Source organism: Asparagus officinalis, chromosome 1 (assembly GCF_001876935.1).
Source record: "Asparagus officinalis chromosome 1, Aspof.V1, whole genome shotgun sequence".
Lineage (NCBI taxonomy): Eukaryota > Viridiplantae > Streptophyta > Magnoliopsida > Asparagales > Asparagaceae > Asparagus > Asparagus officinalis.
The window spans coordinates 120,478,177-120,505,649 of NC_033794.1; the positions used below are offsets into that span (position 1 = coordinate 120,478,177).

Below are 27,473 nucleotides of genomic sequence, written 5' to 3' on the forward strand. Positions count from 1 at the left end.
GCACTTTAACTAAATAAATTTTCAAAATTTTTAGTTGACTTCCAACCGACCAAACAGGAATCCTAGTGGAGCTATTGACTAAGCCAAGTGGAAAATATCATTTCTCCCAATCCAGGGGTCCTTTACCCAGGATAGCCCGACTAGATGGAGTCAACTAGTCTACCTAGACCTACTCATGACACTCACAATCTCAAAATATTATCTTTCTTGATCAACCATTTGCACTATTGGTAAAATCCTAACTTTATGTTAGAGATTTTATTTTGTTTCCTTAGAATGAAATGTTAGGATCTTATGAGATATGTTTTTTTATCTTATTTTCTTAAGAGCCATCTTTTGTTTTCTTTAAATAAAGGTGTAAGCCTCTATGAAAAAGCATAAACTAATGAGTAGAAATTTGAGATACGAAAGTTCTCTATAGCATGTGAATTGCTAAGTTTTAACATGTGAGGTGCCGGGGTAAGGCTCTTAGGTGTACAACCAAGTTATCTATTTGAAAACTCTTCCCTTTGTTTCTATTCCTTAGATCAAATCCCACTTACAATCTCAATCTTCAAATCCACAAACCCTAAAGACCCTAATCCTCAAAAGATTCCCCCTAAAGAAAAGGGCAAAAAATCCCCTAGAAAGTAATTGTACATGGCTAAACAATTACCACTCATTTGCTAGTAACTTGGTTACGGTTATTTGCCTTCATTTCAACATCCCAGTCCTCAGAGCAAGTGCAGCAAGCTCCCAGTTGGGAGTCCTAGTCAGCATGCTCTCAAGAGCTCTCAAGCTTTTCAAAATAAAAAATTAACAAATCATACCTTGGGAGGCACTCCTTCTTTTATGGAGCTCCAACAAGCTCCTAGTTAGGAGCTCCAACAATATCAAAAAAACCCCTCTTCTATTTTAATATTTCACCCATTACTTTTAATCATATTTAAACCTCTTGTATTTTATTTCTAACCGTTGCACACGGTCTTCGAGGCAACCCACGGTCTTTGAGGGAGCGCACACGGTCTTCGAGGTAACCCGCGGCTTTTGAGGGAACGCACACGGTCTTCGAGGCAACCCACGGTCTTCGAGGGAGCGCACACTGTCTTCGAGGTAACCCGCGGCTTTTGAGGGAACGCACACGGTCTTCGATGTAACCTGCGGTCTTCGATGTTGGGCACGAAGTTCGAGGTATCGCAGACTTTGACCGTCATCCGACTGATGCCTATAAAATTCGACGGCTTCTCTCCTCAACCCATCATCTCCCAGAATAAAATGTCTAGCTCATCTAGCTCTAGCGATGATGAAATGATGAAGAAGTTCTTTCTTATGGGAGCTGTTGTCGTTGAGGAAGAAGAACAAGAGAAATGTTCAACTTCAGTTCAACACAAACGACGTATCGTGCTCCATCGAAACCGACTGGAAGGCCACAATCGGTTATTCCAAGATTATTTTGCTGACGCACCAACCTATCCTCTTTATTATTTTCGTCAAAGGTTCAGAATGAGGCGTTCGTTATTCCTTCGAATCCACGACGCAGTCGTCGAACATGACAAGTACTTCGTCCAAAAGAGGAATGGTGCTGGACAGTTAGGACTATCTAGTCTTCAAAAGATTACTACAGCTATGCGGATGCTCGCATATGGAGCATCCGCTGACTCCGTTGACGACTACGTTCGGATCGGTAAAAGTACGTCGCTTGAGAGCGTGAAGAGGTTTGTTCGATCGATTATCAACATCTTTGGAGAGGAATACCTTCGTGCACTGACTAATGAAGATGTTGCACGCCTGCTCGAGGAAGGCTCACAACGAGGTTTTCCTGGTATGCTTGGGAGCGTCGACTGCATGCACTGGACATGGAAGAACTGTCCAACTGCCTGGCAAGGTATGTATACTGGACATTTTCATGAACCTACAATTATTTTGGAGGCCGTAGCTAGCAAAGATCTTTGGATATGGCATGCCTTCTTTGGACTGCCAGGGTCTCACAATGACCTTAATGTTCTACATCGTTCACCGGTTTTCGCACAACTTGCGGAGGGAAGAGCTTCACCGTGCAACTATACTGTCAATGGCCACGAGTATAATATGGGATACTATCTCGCCGACGGGATTTACCCAGAGTGGTCCACATTAGTGAAGACTATTCCAGCACCTCGAGGAAACAAGCATAAGTACTTTGCTCAACAACAAGAAAGCGCAAGAAAAGATGTTGAGCGAGCTTTTGGCGTGTTGCAAGCTCGATTTGCGATTGTTCGTGGACCAGGACGTTTCTGGCAACCTTGTGTGCTGAAAGATATCATGACAGCTTGTATCATAATGCATAACAAGATCGTTGAAGATGAACGTGATTGTCAATTGGACAACAACTTTGACTTTACTAATTCGGTACCAGTTGTTGAACCTTCTCATGTGCAGACGGTGCCTCTAACTGAGTTCATCCAAAATCATCATCGGATCAGGAACACGCAAACACACAAATCACTAAAAAATGATTTGATCGAGCATCTGTGGCAGCTTAAGGGATCCATCGCCGAGGATTAAGTTTCTTTATGTCTAATGTAATTTCAGAAAAGGAGTTCAAGTTGTTGTACTACGCCAATTTCATTTTCAATAAAGTAGTTGTTTTCATTCAATGCCAAAATTTTCAACTTCAAGTACAATCATAAATCTAATATAAGATAATATTTGATAATTAGGAAGAACTAATGAGGATGCGATGCGAGTACAATATATGATAATTAGAAAGAACCCTTGGACATCCACCTCTCCAATATCTCTGCCTGACGCATTTCAAAGTATTGTCATTGAACTGAATTGAGTGTTGAGAGATCCATCTTCATGATATCGTCATCTTGTTTCTTCTGTTTTAGCTCCATTTTTTCTTTGTTGGTTTGCTTCATCCACGCGAAAGCCTCTCCCATAATGGACTTAGCGGACTCAGATTTGTCCACATTTTGTTTCCTCTTGAGTTTTGCCGCTTTCCTCCCTTCAGGCCTTGCTATAACATCATCCGAGTCAATGTTCAACTCGATGGGGGTCGCTGGCATGGAATTGTTCGGTGAGGAATCAGAGTTCGTGGTTCTTCTCGGCTGTGATCGAATCTTATTGTAATTTTCCATTTGTTGGCTCCACTTTTGGTGATGACGCAACTCAACCCAGCAATGGTCAAACACGAATGGCTTACCATAAAGGGATTGGTATAATTCTTTTACTTCTGCAGTCTACACAAGAGTTAATTTTAGAATAATCAAACATAATTAAACATATTGAATCTGAGCAAAAATAATCAAACATAATTAAATATTTACCTGGTCAATAATTCCCGTACCAGATCTTTGTCTTCCTTCAATCTGAGCAACGCACCCGCAGAACTTGTTGACAGATAGTTGAATCGTTGACCAACGGTGCATCATTTGGTTTGGTGTGCGATTCGTTGGATCGGTGGAGTATTGGATAAAGTAGTCGTTAGCTCTGTGCCAGAACTTATCTTTGTGTTGCCCTGTGCCTTGGATGGCGTCTTGGCTCGTGTTCAGCCAAGCAGACACAAGAAGCTTATCCTCGTGGACAGTCCAATTTTCGGACCGCGTGTAAGCCTTCTTCTTCTTTGTTGTCGGATCAGGAACTTGGGATGACACTTGTCGTGTTGCGGATTGTGATAACTCGATGGGATGACCTTCTTCTACGACTTCTGTATAGAACGGCGAGTATAAGGTCGATCCTTCACCGGTAAGGAGTGACGAATAGTAGTTGTTTTGGGAGGGATCCATGAGATTTGTAATTTGATAGGAAATTATATAGTTTTTTTTATGAAAGAGTTGTGTGGATTGTGAATTGTGAATTGTGAATTGTGAATTGTGAATTGTGAATTTATAGAGGTTTTTTACTGTTTACTGTACAACGGTAAAATTTTCCCACAACAGCCATTTTTTAACGACTCTTTCAACTCAACGGTAAAATATCAACTATCAATAGCTTCTCAAACATTATACATAATTATTTTATAACGGATATCAACAGTTCTCAAACAAACACCCCACCCGATAATAAAATCCCCAAATTAAACCCTCAGATCTCAAATCTCAAACCCAAATCTCACTTCCGCAGTTCCTCATCTTCGGCGACGACGACCGCGACCCCATCTTCGGCGGCGACGAGCAAGTTTCGGCGACGACGACCGCACACCCTTCGGCGACGACGTCATCACACCCTTCGATGACGACCTGCATCCTGCTCTTTGCCGCCAAACCCTCGACATCATCGCTGGCAACGGCGTCGGAGGCCTCTTCGCTGCCAAACCCTCGACATCATCGTTGCCGCCAAACCCTCGACATCATCGCTGGTAAGGGTTTTTGTTAAAGAGGGTTTTTTGTAAAATTCTGCTGTAGTTGGGAGCTCCCAAGCGCTCCACAAATTTGTGGAGCGCTTGGGAGTTCGGAAGCTCCCCAACGCCAGCTCAGCCTTAGGAGAGGGGCTTGGGAGGCGTTGGGAGTTTGCTGGAGGGAGGGATGCCAAGCTCCACGGCCACGTCAGCCTTGATAGGCTCCTTCAGAGGTTGCTGCCCTTGCTCTCATACCTCTTTGTCAACTAGATTCAATCATGCCCGAGCTTCGATGAGGCTCAATCAGCTCTCATGGTTCGATCGTGTATCACCGCCACCAGATCTCTTCTGTTCAGCCCTTAATAAGTTGTGATCTCCCTCGACCAAGGCGTTACCATACAACTCTGAAAAGTTATTGATGACTTCAGAATCTACCCACTTCATATTTTAGATCTCATCCAGATTTGAGTACTCACCAAAATTCACAATATCAAGAACACCGTACTTTCTAATTGAATCCGAATTGACGTTAAGCTTTCTATTTTTAAATCTTAAACCTTGCCCCAATCCGCATCACAAGTAAGACCTTTCTACCCATCAGAATGGTAAGTACGTAGAGACCCTACGTCACACAGACTCGAGACGCTAGACGCTCACACAAACCTTGGACCAGACTCACATAATCCCAAAAGAAACTCAGAATTAAAACCAAGCGATGGATTCTACTGACTTTCTAGCCAGAAATTTCAATGGCTTTCACCTCGGGCTTCTTGACTTCCTCCTTCGGCACGGTCACCGTGAGCACGCCGTTCTCCATTGTCGCCTTCACCTGATCCATCTTCGCGTTCTCTGGCAGCCTGAACCTCCTCAAGAACTTGCCGCTGCTCCTCTCGACCCTGTGCCACCTGTCATTCTTCTCCTCTTGCTCCTTGCTCCGCTCTCCGCTGATCTGCAGAACCCTTCCTTCCTCGACCTCAACCTTCACCTCTTCCTTCTTCATCCCCGGGAGGTCGGCCTTGAAGACGTGGGCCTCGGGCGTCTCTTTCCAGTCGATGCGGGTGCTGGCGGATCGGCTAGCGAGCGAGAAGAGTCGAAAGGCCAGCCCTGAAAAGGGTCCCAGACGTCGAGGGAGAAGGGGTCGAAGACGTTGCTCCTCTGACCGGAGATTCGAGGAATCAGAGCCATTTCTGTAGAAGAGAAACCGTCAAAAGCTAGAGAGCTGACGACACGAGCTTTTATTTCGCCTTTGGGAGATAGACCGCAACTTTCTTTCGCGGCTCGACGAAGAAACAAAAGAGGGGTTCCCTTTATATAGTTTTGAGGTGGAAGGATCTCGAAATACGCAATACTGGAAGGGACCTGAATGTTCGAGAGATAATCGAGGACCCTCCGGGCACCACCGAGCCCATAACCATCATGGTCCTTGCTCACAAAACAAGCTGGTTAGCAGGCCATTTAAGTGGGCAATGAATTGCAACCGGCCCGCTCCAAATGGAAAGTAGTAAAATTAAACCAAATTTCTATGGGGAAAAAAATAAACAATGATTACGATTTATAAGGGCGTTGTAGTTAAGAAATGTGGCAATAATAAGTAGAACAATTAAATTCCATTTTAGGGTATTCTATTTTATAAAAATATAATATATCATTGAAAGTAAGTGTGAAAGTATATATGAAGTTTTGTGCCTACTTTTTGAAAATGTCACTTGTGGGAACTTATTGTCTTGTTTATCATTTTCTTACTGCTATTATATTAAATAAATTTGTAATTTTCAGTTCAAACGTCATTTGTGAGTGAAGAACTATCTACATTCTTGAAAAAGTCACTTGTGTACACTAACACATTGAACAAATTCTACAGCTAATTAGTTTCAAATTTGACAAATTTCTACATTAAATTGATGATGTGTTTTGGGAAAATTTGAATTCCTAGTCATCATTTGATATGTAGATATCAGCTTTGAGACTCTTATAACTTTCTTACACACACACACACGCCCCCAATGACGTTCTTCATATTTAGGCGCTATTGGTATTTTGTTGGGAGATTTTCCCAAAACACATATATAAACATATGTACGTATATTTGTCTTTTACTTGACCAATGATGCTCTTCATATTTAGGCGCTATTGGTATTTTGTTAGGAGATTTTCATGTTTGATTAGATACTTTAATTTTTTTAATTATGTTTTTTGAATGAATACAATTGTTGATTGTATCATGACATGTATAAGATGGTATATATATATGCCTGTTTTTAAGACAATATCATGCCCAAATTTTGTTTTTTTTTTTCATTTTTTGCCAAACAGATGCATAATAGTTGCTGACTGGTCTTAATAGTCACAGTCACCCTCAATATGAACATTATTCTGAACTATCTTAAGTTAATCAAATGTTTGTCTACGTGAAAACAAACGTTAGAGTAGAAGAAAAATAGCCCTAGCACAACATAGTTCGAGGACTATAGTCTTGCAATATCCCCCTATATAGGGAATGAAATACAAACATAAGTAGTCTCACTAATCTCCACAATTTGAAAGAAGTCCCCAAAATCTCATGAGTGTTTTGAAATTTCTCCATTTGGCTAGCGCCAGGTTGAAAATTTTGAGGAGCTAATCTTAAATTACTTAATTTTAAAAATATGAAAATTCGGAGACGAATTTTGAAATGGGAAAATTTGCAAAATAGTCTGTTTTTACTAATTATTTAGCAAAATAGACCGTTTTGCTAAATAATTAGCAAAATAGACATCTTTTTGGCCAACAGGCCAAAAAGAGATCTATTTTGCAAAACAGCTTAGAAAACATATATACGGGACTAGTAGTCCCGTATGTTTTAATCATGGATTACTGAACTCAGAAAATTTCACAAAACATTGAGATGAACTCAGAAAACATACGGGACTACTAGTCCCGTATGTTTTCTGAGTCACTAATCCGTGATTAAGTTGGTTCTAAACATACGGGACTAGTAGTCCCGTATGTTTTCTGAGTCTTGTTTTTCAAAATCGACCTCTTTTTTTCAAAAGAGGTCTATTTTGCTAATTATTTAGCAAAACGGTCTATTTTGCTAAATAATTAGCAAAAACAGACTATTTTGCAAATTTTCCCAAATAGACACTGTTTGGTTCAACTCAGGACAAGGACTAGGATTTGGAGTCCTGGGACACGAGTATAATTCCATGTTTGGGGGACTGTGGGACTTGGATGAGATTAGGACTAGGAATTTGTTTCGATTTCAGATTGCTGAGGATGAGCTTTACAATGATCTGTAGCATGCTTGTGCTGGACCTCTAGTGACGGTTCGGAGAGTCGGAGAGCTCGTATATTACTTTCCCCAAGGACATATAGAGTAGGTAATAGCTATGATCTCTGATTTTGCCTATGAAAGTTGTGAATTTTAGGAGTTTTTTGGTTAATTTTGGACTTTATAAGGTTTCACCCATGTTTCCCTTTGATTTCCTGTGTTTTTGTTCGGGAGTTTTTGTTCAATTGAGGGTTACTGTGGTTGATATTAGCACTAGATTCGAATTATTGGCTCTAGTAGTTGATTCTCTTTATTTTGATGAAATTTCTATAATTTCTGCTAATTTCCCCCAACTATCAAAATTTCCATGAAATTTGGTGAAAACTGGCGAGCATCTGGTGCTTAAAGTTATTTTGAATTTAGGGTTTCTCTTCAACATTATGAGATTTAGGCTTTATTTGTTGTTTGAATTCCAAAGCTGATTAGGGTTTCTTTTAATTAGAGTCTTCTGATTAGGGTTTCTAAGTTAGGGTTTCATCTATTGTTTGAATTTTGTCTGATAACTGAGTTGTTTGTTTTTTTATAATTTCTCAACAATCAGATACATATGTGCTTGAAATTTTTGTTATTACATAGTTTTCAACAGAAATTTGTGATAATTTGCTAACTTAACAAGCAACATTACATGCTTGAATTTTTTTAATGATATGATACATGTGATTGACCTTTATGTGCTGTGGACAATGTTTTGCTGTATATTTATATCTAGGTAAAATTTTTATGTGCATGTAGTTGTATTTTAGATGCCATGTCATGAATTGAAATGTTGAAGTTACGTTGCTGTGTTGTAGAGCAACATAAACTAAATTCTATAATTAATATCACACACAGTCTCAAAATTGATAATGGTTAATTTAAGATGATATCAGATTACGATCCATCTTAATCTTGTAACATTGATCATTAGGTATTTTATATGATATTAAATTAAGGATTAATTGGTTATATATAGCTCAGGGCCTCAACCTTGTTATATAGTTATGCTTAGGTGCACCCATTGTCACCCATTTAGACATATATAACGAGAGAGTAACATTACAGCATGCCAAAAAATAGATTAGTGATAAGTTTCTAGTGTCTGTATCTTTCCTCCTAAGTATTGATTTTTTTTTCAAGTTAATTTTTATTATTCAGAGAATTTGATATTTAGTTTTACATTGTGGCTTTAAATGTGATGGTGGCAAATGGGGTTTGATTGGATTTTCCTCTTTATTGATGTACATTGTCATTGTTGGTATGCAATGTGCTTGATGGTGAGCTGATCAGTTTCATTAGATTCACAGCTCATATGGCTTTTGTATTGAGCACTGAAAATAATTGATTTCAAGAGGATGAGAGTCTCGGAACACTTGCATGTATGGGGCTTTTGTTTCTAGCTTTTCTTTCTTTTTCTATTATTTTTGTGATAAATGACAGATCTTTTTTTGTTGAAGCTATTCTAACTAGATTATTCTGTGGTATAATTTCTTCCAAAAAATGTTATTTCCCACATCCTTATTTTATAAGCTGTAGCCATAATAAAAAAGGATAAAGATACACATAGATGTCTTAGCCACATGCATCCTAGTTGTTTATTCGTCTAAAAGAATGTCCACTCTCTAGCAATTCTCGTAGGATAAAGATATTGGCTTTGGTAGAAGACCTCCAACCTCAGAGGAGAATTGTATAATGATTTGATGAATGGCATATAGCAAATCCAGAATCTGTGATCAATTCAGTTCTATGTAATAGTGATGTGCTTGTTAGGTTTACTTTAGCTTTGTCACATGTATAACTATCATGAGTTCAATGTTTATGAACTTTGACATTCTGATTCATGTACATGGGTCTATCATAGTTAAACTTGTCTCCCTTCCGTGTCGTTGTTGTTATAGATAGACTTGCTTTCATCCTAAGTTCAAGTTATATCAGAAATTTTAGTTTGTCTGTACATAATAGGCATTGGACATTCGAAACTAGCTATTTCCAAAAGGTGTAGTTAATTTATCTCATTAAAAAAAAGTAGGCAAAGTCAATTTTTTATATGTTGTAGGATCCCGGCAATTTTCTAAACTATAAGCGCAAAGACATGAAATTTTGTCTTGGAAGTAGTCGGCGTGTTAGAGAAAAAGAATATGTAAGTGGCTAAATGTAATTTTTGTTGCATTTTACTTGAGATTTAATTTTTCCTGTAATCACTTGTTTACTAATCAGTAACCCTTTCTTTACAGGTCTATAAAAGCTCTTTCCTCGAAGGCCGAGAGAGTAAGAAAGTATATAGCAGAAAGTGGAATACAAGTAAATGATGTATTTGTGCACACCATCTTTGTGAATGTTGGGCTAGTTGAATTTGTTGGATATTAAGCATGTAAAATGTTTTCTTCTAGTTATGTTTTGTAAATAATTGAAGGAGTGTTGTTAAGTTTTTGGTGTTATTACATTTGTGAAATATTTGGTTATAGTAATGTAATATTTTTTTGCTTCTATTTGTGTTCGTTGAAAAATAGACAAGTAATTGCTCCCTGATGGTTACTCTATAATCATACTTAATATTTGATTATAGGTCTTCTTGTTATATTTTTAGCATAATTGATTTTGTTGATTGTTTTCTTGTTTATAATTCAATTATATAAAAAAATTATTCTCTAAATTAAAAAAATAAGGGTGTAAAGTGAAAAAATAATAAAGGGTAGAATTTGTATTCCCAATAGTATGAGCCAAACGTGAGATTGAGATTTTGGACATCAAACATGTGACCAAACATGGGACTAGGACTTCTAATCCTAGTCTCATCTTATCTCAATCCCAACCTAAGTTCTAGTCCTAGTCCCCCCTTTAGAGATTCAAGGAACTAATTCCAAAATTTGAAGATCCGGGGGACGAGTGTAAAATAAGTAAGATTTGGGAGACAAAAAAAAATCCCTTTTGGGATGATGATAATAATAATAATGGGTTTTTCTTTTTTAACCCAAAGCTTTACCTCCACTTATTTAAAAACTCACCCACTTTTCTAAACATTAATACACCCATTATATCTCATCCCACTTATTTTTAAACCCAACATGTACAGTACACCAATTATTTATATTGTATTTACCCTAATAAATTAAAAATTCCTAAACTATCATTCATCTCCAAAATATAACTAATCTCAGGCCAGAGCTTTCTTCCTCCTTCCTCTTCTCCTTCAACCACCACCACCAACCTCCTCCTCTCCCCTCCCTTCACTTTCCCTCCTCCCTCAAACCCATCAACCTCTGCCTCTGCCGCCCCTATCTCCCGTCATCATCACGTCACCCACCACCGTCGACCTCGAATCAAATGAACATACCACCAACGGTTTCGACATCGACTCCCCCCAGTTCGCCGACGTGGCGGAAGACAGGGACTTGAAGCACTTGTCCTCGTCGCCATTGGAGGTGACGGAGCTTGAGTAGCTCCCGAAACAATGGCGGAGGTCGAAGATTGCTTGGCTTTGTAAAGAGCTGCCTTCGCATTAGCCGGCGACGATGGTAAGGATCCTTGGTTCTCAGAGGAAGTGGGTTTGGCACTTGGCAGGAGGATGTGGGTTATGTTGTTCTCCATTGCAAGCGAATTCGAGAGAATGATGCGAGCTATCGGGTTAGTTTAACTCTTTGCCCACCACCTGTTCATTGAATTTACGCTTAGTATTCTCTCTTGTCAATATTTGATTTTGATGATTTTTGGTTACTCAAATTCTAATTTTCTGCTTGTGTGCTTTTGTTGGAAAAAACCTTGATATTTAAACCGTGCAGGAAAATGAAGAGCAAGGATGACTATGGCTAGATTTAAGTTGTGCCCTGTAAAGACTTATGTGAATGCTGATTTAAATCTCTATTGAAATCGTATTGCGACAGATACAAGGTCAAGGAGGAAGCATGAGCTCTCTATTTCGAATGGGAGGATAAGATTCTTGTAGTGGCTTCAGCATGGAAATAACAACAATATTATTTTGTTTACTCTGTTGTTTATGAGTACAAGATCATAACATAGAACTCAATAATATTACAGTAATGTTTTTGGAAAAAAATACAGCTTGTAGAGTTTTTGGGACTAAATATGGCATGTGTTCTCTGTCCTGACTAATAAATCTCTATAAATACTTAAAGTTCTTTTAAAGGTGTGATCTTTTGTGTTACTTGTATTAATATGATGAAACTTGTAAGACTATTTTATCTGATGTATGTCATGTGAACTTTTGTAATCAGCATCGTTTGATGTAGGTTTATGAAGTGGAGGTGTGGGATTAAAAAGTTGCTAGATTCGACAGATTTTTGTTGTTTAGTGAAATTGCACTGCTAAAGTCTTCACATGTTAAATATCTGGGCAACAGTCTTTGTTTGAGAAAACTTATGATTGGAATACCATTATAATGTGTCTCCCTAAAGAAAAAAGGTGTAGACTTTCCAGAGACCTCTCGTCGAGGAGGATAATTGATCAAACAACACATAATATAGGTCATCGAGTATTTGCATTGCTCCGAAAAAATGGATTTGGTTTACCCACTAAGTGGCAGAATTTTCAGAGACCATAAGGTGCTATACTTTATCAATAAGGTTCTATATCATTGTCATAAAATGTTATACTTAGCCATAAGATGCTATACTTTATTAATAAGGTGCTATACTTTCTCATAAAGTGCTATACTTTTCCAAAAGATGGAAAATTGGGCTAGGACCTCTCATCAATGTGGATAATTGATCAAGCAACACATTTTACACGTTATCGAGTGTTTACATTACTTCGAAAAAAATGATTTGGTTTACCCACTAAGTGGCAGAATTTTCAGAGACCATAAGGTGCTATACTTTATCAACATAAGGTGCTATACTACTGTTATAAAGTGTTATATTTTGCCTTAAGGTGCTATATTTTATCAATAAGCTTCTACACATTCCCATAAATTGCTATACTTTTCCAAAAGCTGGAAAATTGAGTGAGGACCTCTCGTCGAGGTGGACAATTGATCAAGCAACACATAATATAGTTCATCGAGTGTTTGCATTACTCCGAAAAAACTAATTTGGTTTATCCCACTAAGTTGCAAAATTTTCAGAGACCATAAAGTGTTATACCTTATCAATAAGGTGCTATACTATTGTCATAAAGTGATATACTTTGCAATAAAATGCTATACTTTATCAATAAGTTGTTATATTTTCCCGTAAAGTGCTATACTTTTCCAAAAGCTAGAAAATTAAGCGAGGACCTCTCGTCAATGTAGATAATTGATCAAACAACACATAATATATGTCATCGAGTGTTTGCATTGCTCCAAAAAAAACTGATTTGGTTTACGCAATAAAGTGGCAGAATTTTCAGAGACCATAATATGCTATACTTTATCAATAAAGTGTTATATTATTGCTATAAAGTGTTATACTTTGGCATAAGGTGCTATACTTTATCAATAAGCTGTTATACTTTCCCGTAAAGTGCTATACTTTTCCAAAAGCTAGAAAATTAAGCGAGGACCTCTCGTCAAGGTGGATAATTGATCAAGCGACACATAATATAGGTCATCGAGTGTTTGCATTGCTCTGAAAAAAAAACTAATTTGGTTTATCCTACTAAGTTGCAAAATTTTTAGAGACCATAAAGTGCTATACTTTATCAATAATGTGTTATACTATTGCTATAAAGTGCTATACTTTGCTATAAGGTGCTATGCTTTATCAATAAGCTGATATACTTTCTCGTAATGTGCTATACTTTTCCAAAAACTAGAAAATTGAGCGAGGACCTCTCATCGAGATGGATAATTGATCAAGCAACACATAATATAAGTCATCGAGTGTTTGCATTGCTCCGAAAAAAACTAATTTGATTTACCCACTAAGTGACAGAATTTCCAGAGACTATAAGGGGCTATACTTTATCAATAAGGTGCTATACTATTACCATAACGTGTTATACTTTGCCATAAGGTGCTATATTTTATTAATAAGCTGCTATACTTTCCCACAAAGTGCTATACTTTTTCAAAAGCTAGAAAATTGAGCGAGGACCTCTCGTCGAGGTGGATAATTGATCAAGCAACACTTAATATAGGTCATCGAGTGTTTGCATTGCTTCGAAAAAAAAATGATTTGGTTTATCCCACTAAGTTTCAGAATTTCTAGAGACCATAAAGTGTTATACTTTATCAATAAGGTATTATACTATTGCCATAAAATACTATATTTTGCTATAAGGTGCTATACTTTATCAATAAGCTGTTGCACTTTCCTGTAAAGTGCTATACTTTTTCAAAAGCTGTAAAATTGAGCGAGGACCTCTCATCGAGGTGGATAATTGATCAAACAACACATAATGTAGGTCATTGAGTATTTGCATTGCTCCGAAAAACAGATTTGGTTTATCCCACTAAGTTGCATAATTTCCAGAGACCATAAAATGCTATACTTTATTAATAAAGTGCTATACTACTGCTATAAAGTGTTATACTTTGTCATAAGGTGCTATACTTTATCAATAAGCTACTATACTTCCCCATAAAGTGTTATACTTTTCGAAAAGCTAAAAAATTGAGCAAGGAACTCTCATCGAGATGGATAATTGATCAAGCAACACATAATATAGGTCATCGAGTGTTTGCATTGCTCCGTAAAAAACTAATTTGGTTTACCCACTAAGTGATAGAATTCCTAGAGACCATAATGGGCTATACTTTATCAATAAGGTGCTATACTATTGACATAACGTGTTATACTTTGTCATAAGGTGCTATATTTTATTAATAAGCTGCTATACTTTCCCACAAAGTGCTATACTTTTTAAAAAGCTGGAAAATTGAGCGAGGACCTCTCGTCGAGGTGGATAATTGATCAAGCAACACTTAATATAGGTCATCGAGGGAAAATTGAGCGAGGACCTCTCGTCGAGGTGGATAATTGATCAAGCAACACTTAATATAGGTCATCGAGTGTTTGCATTGCTTCGAAAAAAAAATGATTTGGTTTATCCCACTAAGTTTCAGAATTTCTAGAGACCATAAAGTGTTATACTTTATCAATAAGGTATTATACTATTGCCATAAAATACTATATTTTGCTATAAGGTGCTATACTTTATCAATAAGCTGTTGCACTTTCCTGTAAAGTGCTATACTTTTTCAAAAGCTGTAAAATTGAGCGAGGACCTCTCATCGAGGTGGATAATTGATCAAGCAACACATAATATAGGTCATCGAGTATTTGCATTGCTCCGAAAAATAGATTTGGTTTATCCCACTAAGTTGCATAATTTCCAGAGACCATAAAATGCTATACTTTATTAATAAAGTGCTATACTACTGCTATAAAGTGTTATACTTTGTCATAAGGTGCTATACTTTATCAATAAGCTACTATACTTCCCCATAAAGTGTTATACTTTTCGAAAAGCTAAAAAATTGAGCAAGGAACTCTCATCGAGATGGATAATTGATCAAGCAACACATAATATAGGTCATCGAGTGTTTGCATTGCTCCGTAAAAAACTAATTTGGTTTACCCACTAAGTGATAGAATTCCTAGAGACCATAATGGGCTATACTTTATCAATAAGGTGCTATACTATTGACATAACGTGTTATACTTTGTCATAAGGTGCTATATTTTATTAATAAGCTGCTATACTTTCCCACAAAGTGCTATACTTTTTAAAAAGCTGGAAAATTGAGCGAGGACCTCTCGTCGAGGTGGATAATTGATCAAGCAACACTTAATATAGGTCATCGAGTGTTTGCATTGCTTCGAAAAAAACTGATTTGGTTTATCCCACTAAGTTTCAGAATTTCCAGGGACCATAAAGTGTTATACTTTATTAATAAGGTGTTATACTATTACCATAAAGTGTTATATTTTGCTATAAGGTGCTATACTTTATCAATAAGCTGTTATACTTTCCCGTAAAGTGCTATATTTTTTCAAAAGCTGGAAAATTGAGCGAGGACCTCTCATCGAGGTGGATAATTGATCAAGCAACACATAATATAGGTCATCGAGTATTTGCATTGCTCCGAAAAATAGATTTGGTTTATCCCACTAAGTTGCATAATTTCCAGAGATCATAAAGTGCTATACTTTATCAATAAGATGCTATACTACTGTCGTAAAGTGCTATACTTTCCCATAAGGTGTTATACTTTATTAATAAGCTGCTATACTTTCCCGTAAAGTGTTATACATTTCCAAAAGTTAGAAAATTGAGTGAGGACCTCTCGTTGAGGTGGATAATTGATCAAGCAACACATAATATAGGTCATCAAGTGTTTGCATTGCTTCGAAAAAAACTGATTTGATTTATCCCACTAAGTGGCAGAATTTCGAGAGACCATAAAGTGTTATACTTTATCAATAAGGTGCTATATTACTACCACAAAGTGCTATACTTTGCCGTAAGGTGCTATAATTTATCAATAAGCTGCTATACTTTCCCGTAAAGTGCTATACTTTTCCAAAAGTTGGAAAATTGAGCGAGGACCTCTTGTCGAGGTGGAAAATTGATCAAGAAACATATAATTACAGCATGAAATAACAAATACACAACACCACTACAAAAATCAACACACTATGCAACACAACGTACAACATATAATAAAGTTAACTGAACATTTATATTCCATGGCCAAAGTCAACACTACCCAAAATTGACACTACAAAATCAACACAAAATGAAACTACCAAGTACGCAGATCTAAGCACCCGCACAACTTTAACATTCAGGACATCCAAGACATATATATTCAGAGTCTACTTCTTGAGTAAAAGCATATTCTAGTAAATCTGATTCCTTCGAGATAAATACAATAGCAATTTTTGCTCTTAGAAGTTCACAATTGTTCTGATGAATGAATGGAAGTGTGTCGTTGATGATGGAATATATGTATCCCATCATGAAAATGCCGCAATCTAAGCTCCTGCACAAACAAATATCACAATCAATGATTACATGATAAAATAATACTATTTTAGGGAAAAAACCACAATAATACATTTTAATTTATAGTCATACTCATCCTGTTGAGGAACATGTCGGGTTTCTGTACTATACCCATCCACATTTTCTATTTTCCATTCATCCTTTATGCAAGCTAAGAAATTGTTCATGAACATATTGGCATCATTAAGATATATAATGCCAATGACTACTGCTAAGAATAGGAAAAATAATCTTCTCGCATTCTTCAAAGCGTGCATGTGAAAGCTGTCGACCCTTGAGTTGTCTTGCCCAATGACCAAGATTATCTTGTAGTAACGCTCTCTGTTAAAACATGATCATAATATTTAACAAAAAATAATTTAAATGATAGTAAATTTTCCTAATACTACACTATTCGCTCATGTAGCTCTATTTCCTCTCACCAAAACAGAGGCAAACTAAATAAACAGGTGGTGGACAGCGAGTCACTACCCTTACAACTAAGTAAACAGGTGGTGGATAGCGAGTCACTACCCTTACAACTAAGTATTCTCTTAAAACTACTAACTTCACGTACAAGGATCCAATTTTTATGTTGCAATTAATCCCCATTCCTAACACCAACAAAAGCCCACAAGAAGAAAATTAGAATTTGAGTAACTAAAAATCATCAAAATCAAATATTGACAAGAGAGAACACTAAGCGTAAATTCAACGAACATGTGGTGGGTAAAGAGTTGAACTAACCCGATAGCTCACCTCATTCTCTCGAATTCGCATGCAATGGAGAACAACATAACCCATGTCCTCCTGCCGAACCCACTTCCTTTGAGCGTCAAGGATCCTCACCATCGTCGTCGGCTAATGCGAAGGAAACTCTTTACAAAGTCAGACGATCTTCGACCTCCGTCATTACTCCGGGAGCTCCTCAAGCTCCGTCACCTCCAATGGCGGCAAGGACAAGTGCTTCAGGTCCATGTTTGTCGCCACGTCGGCAAACTGTAGGGGGGGTCGATGTCGAAACCGTTGGTGGGCTGTTCATCTGATTCGAGGTCAACGGTGGTGGGTGACGTAGCAGCGACGAAAGATAGGGGCGGCGGAGGCAGAGGTTGATTGGTTTGAGGGAGGAGGGGAAGTGAAGGGAGGGGAGAGGAGGAGGTTAGTGGTGGTGGTTGAAGGAGAAGAGGAAGGAAGAAAAAAGCTCTGGGCTAAAATCAGTTATATGTAGGGGATGAATGGTAGTTTAGGAAATTTTAATTTATTAGGGTAAATACAATATAAATAATGGGTGTACTGTACATGTTGGGTTTAAAAATAAATGGGATAAGATATAATGGGTGTATTGATGTTTAGAAAAATATGTGAGTTTTTAAATAAGTAGGGGTAAAACTTTGGGTTAAAAATAGAAAACCCCTAATAATAATGATAGGAATAATAATAATAACAAATAAATAAATGAATAAATACTAAACCAAATACCAAAACAATGGCCTACTCTTCCCGAAGCTTCCATCTTGACCGCCAGGAAACCAATAGCTAGAATCCCCAAGAACTTTCCAGGCTCCCGCTCTCTATAAATTGCGCCCCACCCACCGTCTGATCTGTAAAATTTCCAGCTCTCGGGAAAAATGCATCTCGAGTCCCCGGGCATCCAATAAACCCAGGACTGGGAGCCAGTCGTCCTCACCGCTCGCAAGCCGAAGGCGCCGACCTCCGCGACCCGAAAGCCGTCAACAACGCCATCCGCCCGGGGGCCGCGTCGAGACTGTGAAGAAGTTCGACGCGGGTTCCTAACAGGAAGTCTCGTCGGCGCGGTCGCGAGCGCCGGGTGTACGCTCGAAGCTGGACGAGCAGACGGAGCCCGCCGCGCTCGGGCGGGTCCGGCGGAGGTGCGGGCGGCGATACAGAAGGCGAAGGGCGGGAAGGGATGAGCCAGGGGGGCGGAAAGCTGGCGAAGGCGATCAACGAGAGGGTGCAGGTCGTGCAGGAGTACGAGAATGGGAAGGCGGTGATGAACCAGGCGGTGGTTGGGAAGATGGAGAGGGCGCTGGGGGCGAAGCTCAGGGGGAAGAAATAGTTGTGAGCGATGACGGGTTTGGGGTTTGTAGATAATCGGGTAATTGGTTGCTTCTTGTTTCGGTTTGTGTCTGTGATTGGTGTCGCCCTTCGTAATATGTTACTCCTCTTTCTTTTGTGGGGGTGTAGTAATCAGACGATCTGCTGAAAATCTGTAGCAAGATATGTTTCTTGGGTTTTGAGTGAAACAAATCAAACATTATATATTCTGGCTAAATTGAAGTTTCTCTTATATAAACAGTTTGAGAACAAAATTGTCACGTTAGTATCTCAATTGTGCAGGGGTGGTGAGAAATTCCTCTTTTCTACAACGGTTTTTCTATAGAGTGCCCATGGGCACTCTATAAAAGAGGAGAGAGATAGAGAGAAATGAATGAGTAGGGGTCCCCTGATTTGCATTGGGATCATCTTCTCATTCATTTCTCTCTCCTCTCTTATAGAGTGCCCATGGGCACTCTATAGAAAAACCGTTTCTACAATTGCTTCCTTGGAGAAAATTATTATTCGTGAGCGGTAGCTTGGTATTTTGAAGAGAGATTTTGTCCATTTCACCCCTATTTAAATGCGCCTTCTCCCTCAAAAATCAAGAGAAATCAAACCTATATAATTACATTTACGCCCAAGTCTACCTAACACAAAATTTACAACCAATCTAAAATTAAAAATGCTAAAAACACTTGAATAAATATTAATTTTTAAAACACGAACGGCTGAAAATTGTTGTAACTATCAGTCAATAATTCTTTGTTCGTTCTTCCTTCTTATGAATGTGCTTCATTACTATATAAAAGAGTACTCTTGAATCACAAACTCGATGCAATAAGGTTAAAACATCACACGCTGGAATCTACAAGAAACCTATCATCTAACCTAATCATCATAATAAGTAAAACCTAGTCCTTGTTAGTCCTAACTCTCAATTCCAATAGGCTTGGGTACGTCGTAAAAGTTTAAATCAAAATCAAAAAATCAAAGTTAAAATCAAAAAATCAAAGTTAAAGCTTAGAAAATATGGAAGACCTTATAGCTATTTTGTTAAATAAATTTTATTTTAATGAATATAAGCATAGCTCAATGAAGAAACGGTATAGATGATGAATCTAAGGGCAACTCTGAAACAATTAGGATATGTTGTGTGGGATGAGTAAGAGTTTTTTGAATATTTGGGGATCAAATTCTTCAACGTAATCTCTTACAAATTAAAGCCTTAGAGCTTTCTTCTTCTCTTCCTTTCAATGATACAAACTCCTCAGTAGACAAGAAAAGAGGTATCCTACACTTCGTAAAGATTAAGATATATAAAATAACGAACCAATGAGACTAAATTGGAAAATTTGTACTTTTGCCATGTTACCATCGATGGCGCCTCTCGATCATCGATGGTGTCGACACACTGACGATGGTTAAGCAGCCCATCTATAATGTGGGAGTCTTAAGAGTAAGACTCGTCGATGGTGCACATTTACCATCAATGAGCTTTACCTATCATCAATTGTCAAAGGCCACCCTCGATGTAAGGAGGCTAAAATTATATAGCATTTAAGCTGATTTCCACGTTATTTCACCTCGTACAGATCTTATACATGTGTTTACGTGTACTATATTATCTTAAATAAATACTAATACCCCATAAGAGTTCATTATTACTCAAACATAATTATTGTATTGAAAAGTTTAATTGAAGACACCGAGTGTTTTAAAGAAAATTTAAAAAAGCAACACATGAAATCACTTGGACAAAAACAAACTCACTCATGCACAAAATCCTCAAAATTTCCATCAAAATTTACCAAAATTTCCCCTCTTTAGTAACAAAAGCAGAAAACACATCAATGAATATAATACAAACAAGAGAAATTCAGATAAAAATCATTTAAAAAGTGTATGGAAGAGAAAAACATACTGATTCACAGGAAATTTATAAAAAAATAGCACATGAGAGTAAAATTGAAAGAAAACACATGAATAGAAGAGATAACAGGTCCAAACGCATACAGAAAATATTAAATATCAATATAAAGTGTATGAAACAAGTACTAAAAAAACTTATACTAGTTCATCGGATAAAATCAGGTATGTCAAAGTGAAATTGAGAATCTCAACATTAGAGATTAAGCACCAAAGTGTTGCGCGATTACCTCCTAAGGAAAAACCAAATTGGATCCAAAATCGACAAGTTACTATGAGCTTATCCATGTGGTTATGCACTCTTCAAATAGGAATCCATATAGAATTTAGGAGAAAAAATGATTTTATTAGGCGGGCGATTTGCACCATCTCTAAATAAAAAAATGTATTCAGTATAAGATGGCTACCTTTTAAGACATGCACAAACACAAATCCGTCAAGTGTTAGTCTTTGACAGTCTTTTTTGTAAATTTCATAAGTGTTGAACTTTGATTATCTTTTAACAAATACACGCTTATTTATTGATTGATAGTTTTAACAAATACATTTTTATGCATATAAAGATATAAAATTGTGCATTAACCAAGTCAAAAATGACATAAAAACACTTGATATAACCAAAATATCTATAAACTAAATATAGTATTCTATGTCACTATTTCACATCACAAAACATGATAAGTACAAAAACAGGTGTGTGAAATTACTGTTAAAAATATTGCATATAAACGTGTCATGTAATCATCTTTTGATTATTGTGTATTTTTATACATCTTTTATTAGGTTGTACATTAAAGCAAAACCAAAAAGTTTAAAAACTCATCAGAGAATGTCACGTCATTTTCCTGCTCCTCAAAATTTTTTGACACGTGTCATCCCATCTAAACCGTCCTTGTTAATTGCTATAATATCTCGACCTTTAATTTAAACATTTTTTATACAATAAAAATTAATTTATTATCCATCGCTATAACTTTTGTAACTAATTCTAATTATCACAAATAATATCGAATCCAAAATCTCTTTGAGCTTGTTTCTTCTCAAACAAAATTTTCTTTTTTTTTTGTTTCAATTAATCTAGAAAAAAATTCTCTTATTTTTTATCTACATCCTGCGGTGCTTTTGCTTAGGAAAAATATTTTAGGTATTTATTCTATGACCCTAGAATAGTTAGTTTAATTTTATTATGTTTAATTAATACTTTTTATACATAACTGTTGTGGTTTTAATTCTTCTCAGAGAAAAGTAGTCTAGGAAAAAAACTTTTGATTTATTACCTTCAACCCACGATGCTTTTTTTGTTTGGAGAAAATAAATTTAGGTAATTATTCTACAACTATGGAATATTTATTTTTATTTGAATATATTTAATATTTTTTAATATTTATTTTTATTTGAATATATTTAATATTTTTTATACTAATAGTTGCGATTTTAATTTTTATTGAGAAGAAATTACTCTAGGAAAAAATCTCCATTTCTTTATCTTCAACCCACAATACTTTTATTCCTTAGGGAAATAGATTCAGGTATTTATTTTACATCCATCAAATATTTATTTTTATGTTTATTTTTTTAATATTTTTATATCAAATAGTTATTTTTATTCATAATTCAATGTATATTTTGATTCAAATCCTAGACTTGATTTATTTAATAAATTAGAATAAAAAGATATTAAAATTTTAAAATTATAATGTAAAATTTTCGATTTTTAAAAATCTAACTTTAATAAAATCACAAATTTTAAATGTGTTCCTATTTTTCAACTTATTTTAATACTAATTTGAAAATAAATTAATTACAAAAATTTTAGAAAAACAGTCAAGCAATTATTTTTTTGATAGCAATTTTAATCTTATATTTTTGGGAAAATTGCTTGAAGGAACCAAAATAAATTGGCTCATGCATCCTCACCCCCAGTCTAATAACCATAACCATAAACCCCTAAAAGTGAAAAAAAAAAGTGCAACTAAGCCCCAAACCCACTGCCCAAGAAAAACATTCCTAAATTACCCTTCTTCCCAAATAATTCATCTTCCTCCTCTCCTCCCCTCCTCCTCTATCCTCATCTGCACCTTTTCCTCCTCTCCCCCTTCCCCCTCCTCTCCGACCCCCTCCTCGGCTCCCCCCTCCTCCTCCCTCCTCATCCGCATCCTCTCCTCCTCCCCCTTCCCCCTCCTCCCCGACCCTATCCTTGGCTCCATCGCTAATGGGTAGTTCGAGGTCTGAGTCCTGATTCTTGATCTCTTTACTAGGTATGCTTCAAATTTTGATTTTTAATGAATTTCTATGATCTGGCAATTTTTGGTAAATTTTTTTGTTGTTGTGATTTTTTTGTTGTTGTAAATTTTTTCCGCCGACCGCCGGGCCCACTCCTCCTCCGGCCCCATCCCCTCCCTCTCCCCCCTCCTCCGATGACCTAGAGGTGAGTTCTAATCTTCTCAAATTTCTATCCTAAATCCTTAGGAGTTTAGTTTTTGATGTTTTATTAGTAAATCTAATGGCGAACGAGATTCAATCTCAAAAGGAATTATTTCTAGGGTTCGAAAATCCGTCAAATTTGTTTATTTTACCTAAAATTTTGGACTCAGAAATCTAAATTAGAGTTTGTTTGTTTACAGTGATTTGAAGCATTAGCTTATTTTTTCACAAAATTCTTAATTTTTTTTTGGGTTTGTAGTAGAAATGAAAGGATTTAACTAAGGAGGAGCTAGTAAAGTGTTCCTTGCCAAATTACAAGCTTGGGAAGACACTGGGTATTGGGTTATTTGGAAAGGTAAAGATTGCTGAGCATGTTTTGATTGGGCATAAGGTCGCCATCAAGATTCTTAATCGGCACAAGATTAAGAATATGAGATGGAGGAGAAATGTATATTTTGATCATGGATGGTTAATCTTCAAAAATAGTTTTTAGATATTTGTTTCATTATAATTTTCCTTAGTTTCCCAGGAGAAAATGATACTGATGAGTGTTCATTTTGAACGGGTATTTACCAAATCATAATGTTACTACAACATGCATGTGTGCAACAATACTAGTGCTAACTCCCGTGCATAACAACTAGTTGCAACCTGAATATTATGCTGTGGTTAAGCAACTTTTGGACACATTGTTTGTTAGTAGACGTTTTCTGCGATATGGGTGATTTACTTACAACTTTAGCATGCAAAGAAAAGTCTTTTATGTTTGTTTATCATGTGGGATTATCTTAACTTGTAGAAACTTTTATTGGATGTGATTATCAATGAAAATTTGAGATAATCCTCATTTACGTTTGTGCCATATATCTGATATTTGGTATATTGTGTGATTTATGTGTTGTTATGTGATATTTTGGTATTTTGCATGACTTATGCTGCTGTTAAGTGATATTTTGGTATTCTGTGTGACTTATGCTGCTGTTATGTGACATTTTGGTATTCTGTGTGATGTATGCTGCTGTTATGTGACATTTTGATATTCTGTGTGACATATGCTATTGTTATGTGATATTTTTACATTCTGTGTGATATATTCTCGTTACCAGTTATATATGCTGCAGTTTAAGTGTTATGTGATATTTTTACAGATATAATTGTTGCATACATGCATATTTTTTCATCAAGGCGATCCTAGAGGGAAGGGAGACAATAAATATTGAAGCCTTACAAAGGGAGTTATTCGATGTTAGGAGCATGACTTGCTGCTCAAATCATATGCGAACGTGGTGAATGGAAGAAGTTGCAATTGAAGTTAGATATTGACGATCCAGAATATCTTTTGTACTTTAGGGGTAATGATGTACCATTGATTGAGTGGAAGTATTAGACAACCACATGTAACTGTTTTATTTGTTGGATGTTGGATGTTTACTAGCTGTTTGTAAATGATAAAATTTGCATTTGTAATTTATTGGTGATCTTTGTTGTTTAGCATATTAAATGGAATCTGAAAGTAAAGTTGTTACAGGTGTCACAGTTAATACCAATAAGGCACACGAACAGGTAATATGTCACAATTAAGTAGTAAATGTCACAACAAAATGTCAAAAGTAACATATAACAGACAACAGTCACAAAAGAGTTTGAATTCTGCCAGGAAACATTAGTCTTGGATAGGTTTAGTGCACATGACTCGGTTATGTCCTTCAGCGATACTTCAAGAGTGCTTCCCTTCATGCAATTTTGTTGAAGAATTCTGCTTCAGGACATAGATAGCTATTCGATTTTGTTGTCCATGGATCAACGTTAATCTCAGGCTCCCTCTACAAGGCTTCAATATTCATAACAGATAAATGTCACATATAAACGACAACTGTCACAAATAATAGCAAAATATCACATAACACAGATAAGAGTCATGTATAATAGAGTATTGCCACATGAGACGAGTAAAGGTCACACATAACAGACAATTAAACGTATACTTGTATGCAGCAAACTCCAATAATTTTGAAATACGTTGAGTAACACTTAAGACAAAACCCATCGCTCTAAACTTCAATTTATAATTCTCAACAAGATGAAGTACACATCTAGAATGATACACATCTAGAAATATATCTTTTATATGAGGTACACATCTAACGTTCACATATAATACATTAACGTCACATGTGATGTCTCAATGTCACATGTAATACTCAAAAGTCACAAATCAGATCTAAATATCACATATAAGGTAGAACCGTCACATGTAGGATTGAATTGTCACATATAACATTGAAATATCACATATATGGTTCACCAAAGTACGTTATTTATTGAATAAAATTTTTAGGAAACATTGTTGTAGATTGGTTACACGAAGGAAATGGGATGATGGGTTGAGATTGTAACTTAGTTATTTAAGGTTAAATGGGAAAATGATGGATTTTTTGGAATAATGATATTTCAATGTTATATGTGACAATTCAATCCTACATGTGACGGTTCTACCTTATATGTGATATTTAGATCTGATTTGTGACTTTTGAATATTACATGTGACATTGAGACCTCATATGTGACGTTAACGTATTATATGTGAATGTTAAATGTGTACCTCATATAAAAGATATATTTCTAGATGCGTATTCTAGATGTGTACTTCATCTTGTTTAGTATTATAAATTAAAGTTTAGAGCGATGAGTTTTGCCTCAAGTGTTGCTTAACGTATTATATGCTAAAGAACAAAGATCACCAATAAATTACAAATACACATTTTATCATTTACAAACAGCTAGTAAACATCCAACAAATAAAATAGTTACGTGTGGTTGTCTAATACTTCCACTCAATCAATGGTACATCATTACCCCTAAAGTACAAAAGATATTCTGGATCGTCAATATCTAACTTCAATTGCAACTTCTTCCATTCACCACGTTCGCATATGATTTGAGCAGCAAGTCATGCTCCTAACATCGAATAACTCCCTTTGTAAGGCTTCAATATTTATTGTCTCCCTTCCCTCTAGGATCGCCTTGATGAAAAAATATGCATGTATGCAACAATTATATCTGTAAAAATATCACATAACACTTAAACTGCAGCATCATATGTAACTGGTAACGAGAATATATCACACAGAATGTAAAAATATCACATAACAACAGCATATGTCACACAGAATACCAAAATGTCACATAAAAGCAGCATACATCACACAGAATACCAAAATATCACATAACAGCAGCATAAGCCACACAGAATACTAAAATATCACATAACAGCAGCATTAGTCACGCAAAATACCAAAATATCACATAACAACACATAAATCACACAATATACCAAATATCACATATAGGGCACAAACGTAAAAGGGGACTATCTCAAATTTTCATTGATAATCACATCCAATAATAGTTTCTACAAGTTAAGATAATCCCACATGATAAACAAACATAAAAGGCTTTTCTTTGCATGCTAAAGCTGTAAGTAAATCACCCATATCGCAGGAAACCGTCTATTAACAAACAATGTATCCAAAAGTTGCTTAACCACATCATAATATTCAGGTTGCAACTAGTTGTTATGCACGGGAGTTAGCACTAGTATTGTTGCACACATGCATGTTGTAGTAACATTATGATTTGGTAAATACCCGTTCAAAATGAATATTCATCAGTATCATTTTCTCCTAGGAAACTAAGGAAAATTATAATGAAACAAATATCTAAAAACTATTTTTGAAGATTAACCATCCCATGATCACAATATAAATTTCTCCTCCATCTCATATTCTAAATCTTGCGCCGATTAAGAATCTTGATGGCGACCTTATGCCCAATCAAAACATGCTCAGCAATCTTCACCTTTCCAAATGACCTAATACCCAGTGTCTTCCCAAACTTGTAATTTGGCAATGAACACTTTACTAGCTCCTCCTTAGTTAAATCCTTTCATTTCTACTGCAAACCCAAAAAAAATTAAGAATTTTGTGAAAAAATAAGCTAATGCTTCAAATCACTGTAAACAAACAAACTCTAATTTAGATTCCTGAGTCCAAAATTTTAGGTAAAATAAACAAATTTGACGGATTTTAAAACCCTGGAAATAATTCCGTTTGAGATCGAATCTCGTTCGCCATTCGATTTACTGATAAAACATCAAAAACTAAACTTCTAAGGATTTCGGATGGAAGTTTGAGAAGATTAGAAGTCACCTTTAGGTCATCGGAGGAGGGGGAGAGGGAGGGGATGGGGCTGGAGTAGGAGTGGGGCCGGCAGTCGGCGATGGAGGAGTGGGGCCGGCGGAAAAAAATTACAACAAAAAAAGAGTAGGAGTGGGGCCGGCAGTCGGCGATGGAGGAGTGGGGCCGGCGGAAAAAAATTACAACAAAAAAAAATTACCCAAAAAGGCCAGATCACAGAAATTCATTAATAATCAAAAATTGAAGCATACCCAGTAAAGAGATCAAGAATCAGGACTCAGACCTCAAGCTACCCATTGGCGGCGGAGCCAAGGAGGGGGTCGAGGAGGAGGGGGAAGGGGGAGGAGGAGAAGAT

At 36.5% G+C, this 27,473-nt stretch overlaps 2 protein-coding genes and 1 long non-coding RNA gene across 3 annotated transcripts; 2 read left to right on the forward strand and 1 right to left on the reverse strand.

The window, feature by feature from the left end:
- On the forward strand, window positions 1,255–2,523 carry LOC109840548. The gene has a single exon (XM_020409233.1). The coding sequence runs from the start codon at window positions 1,255–1,257 to the stop codon at window positions 2,521–2,523; it is 1,269 nt and encodes a 422-aa protein (XP_020264822.1).
- On the reverse strand, window positions 3,919–5,570 carry LOC109829208 (18.2 kDa class I heat shock protein-like). The gene is given in 2 exon segments (XM_020396366.1): window positions 3,919–5,359; window positions 5,362–5,570. Coding segments are annotated over 2 exon segments (450 nt in total). The 5' UTR covers window positions 5,486–5,570; the 3' UTR covers window positions 3,919–5,033.
- On the forward strand, window positions 7,460–10,075 carry LOC109829209. Its single transcript, XR_002243991.1, has 2 exons — window positions 7,460–7,659; window positions 9,821–10,075. It is a non-coding gene; the product is annotated as an uncharacterized LOC109829209 (long non-coding RNA).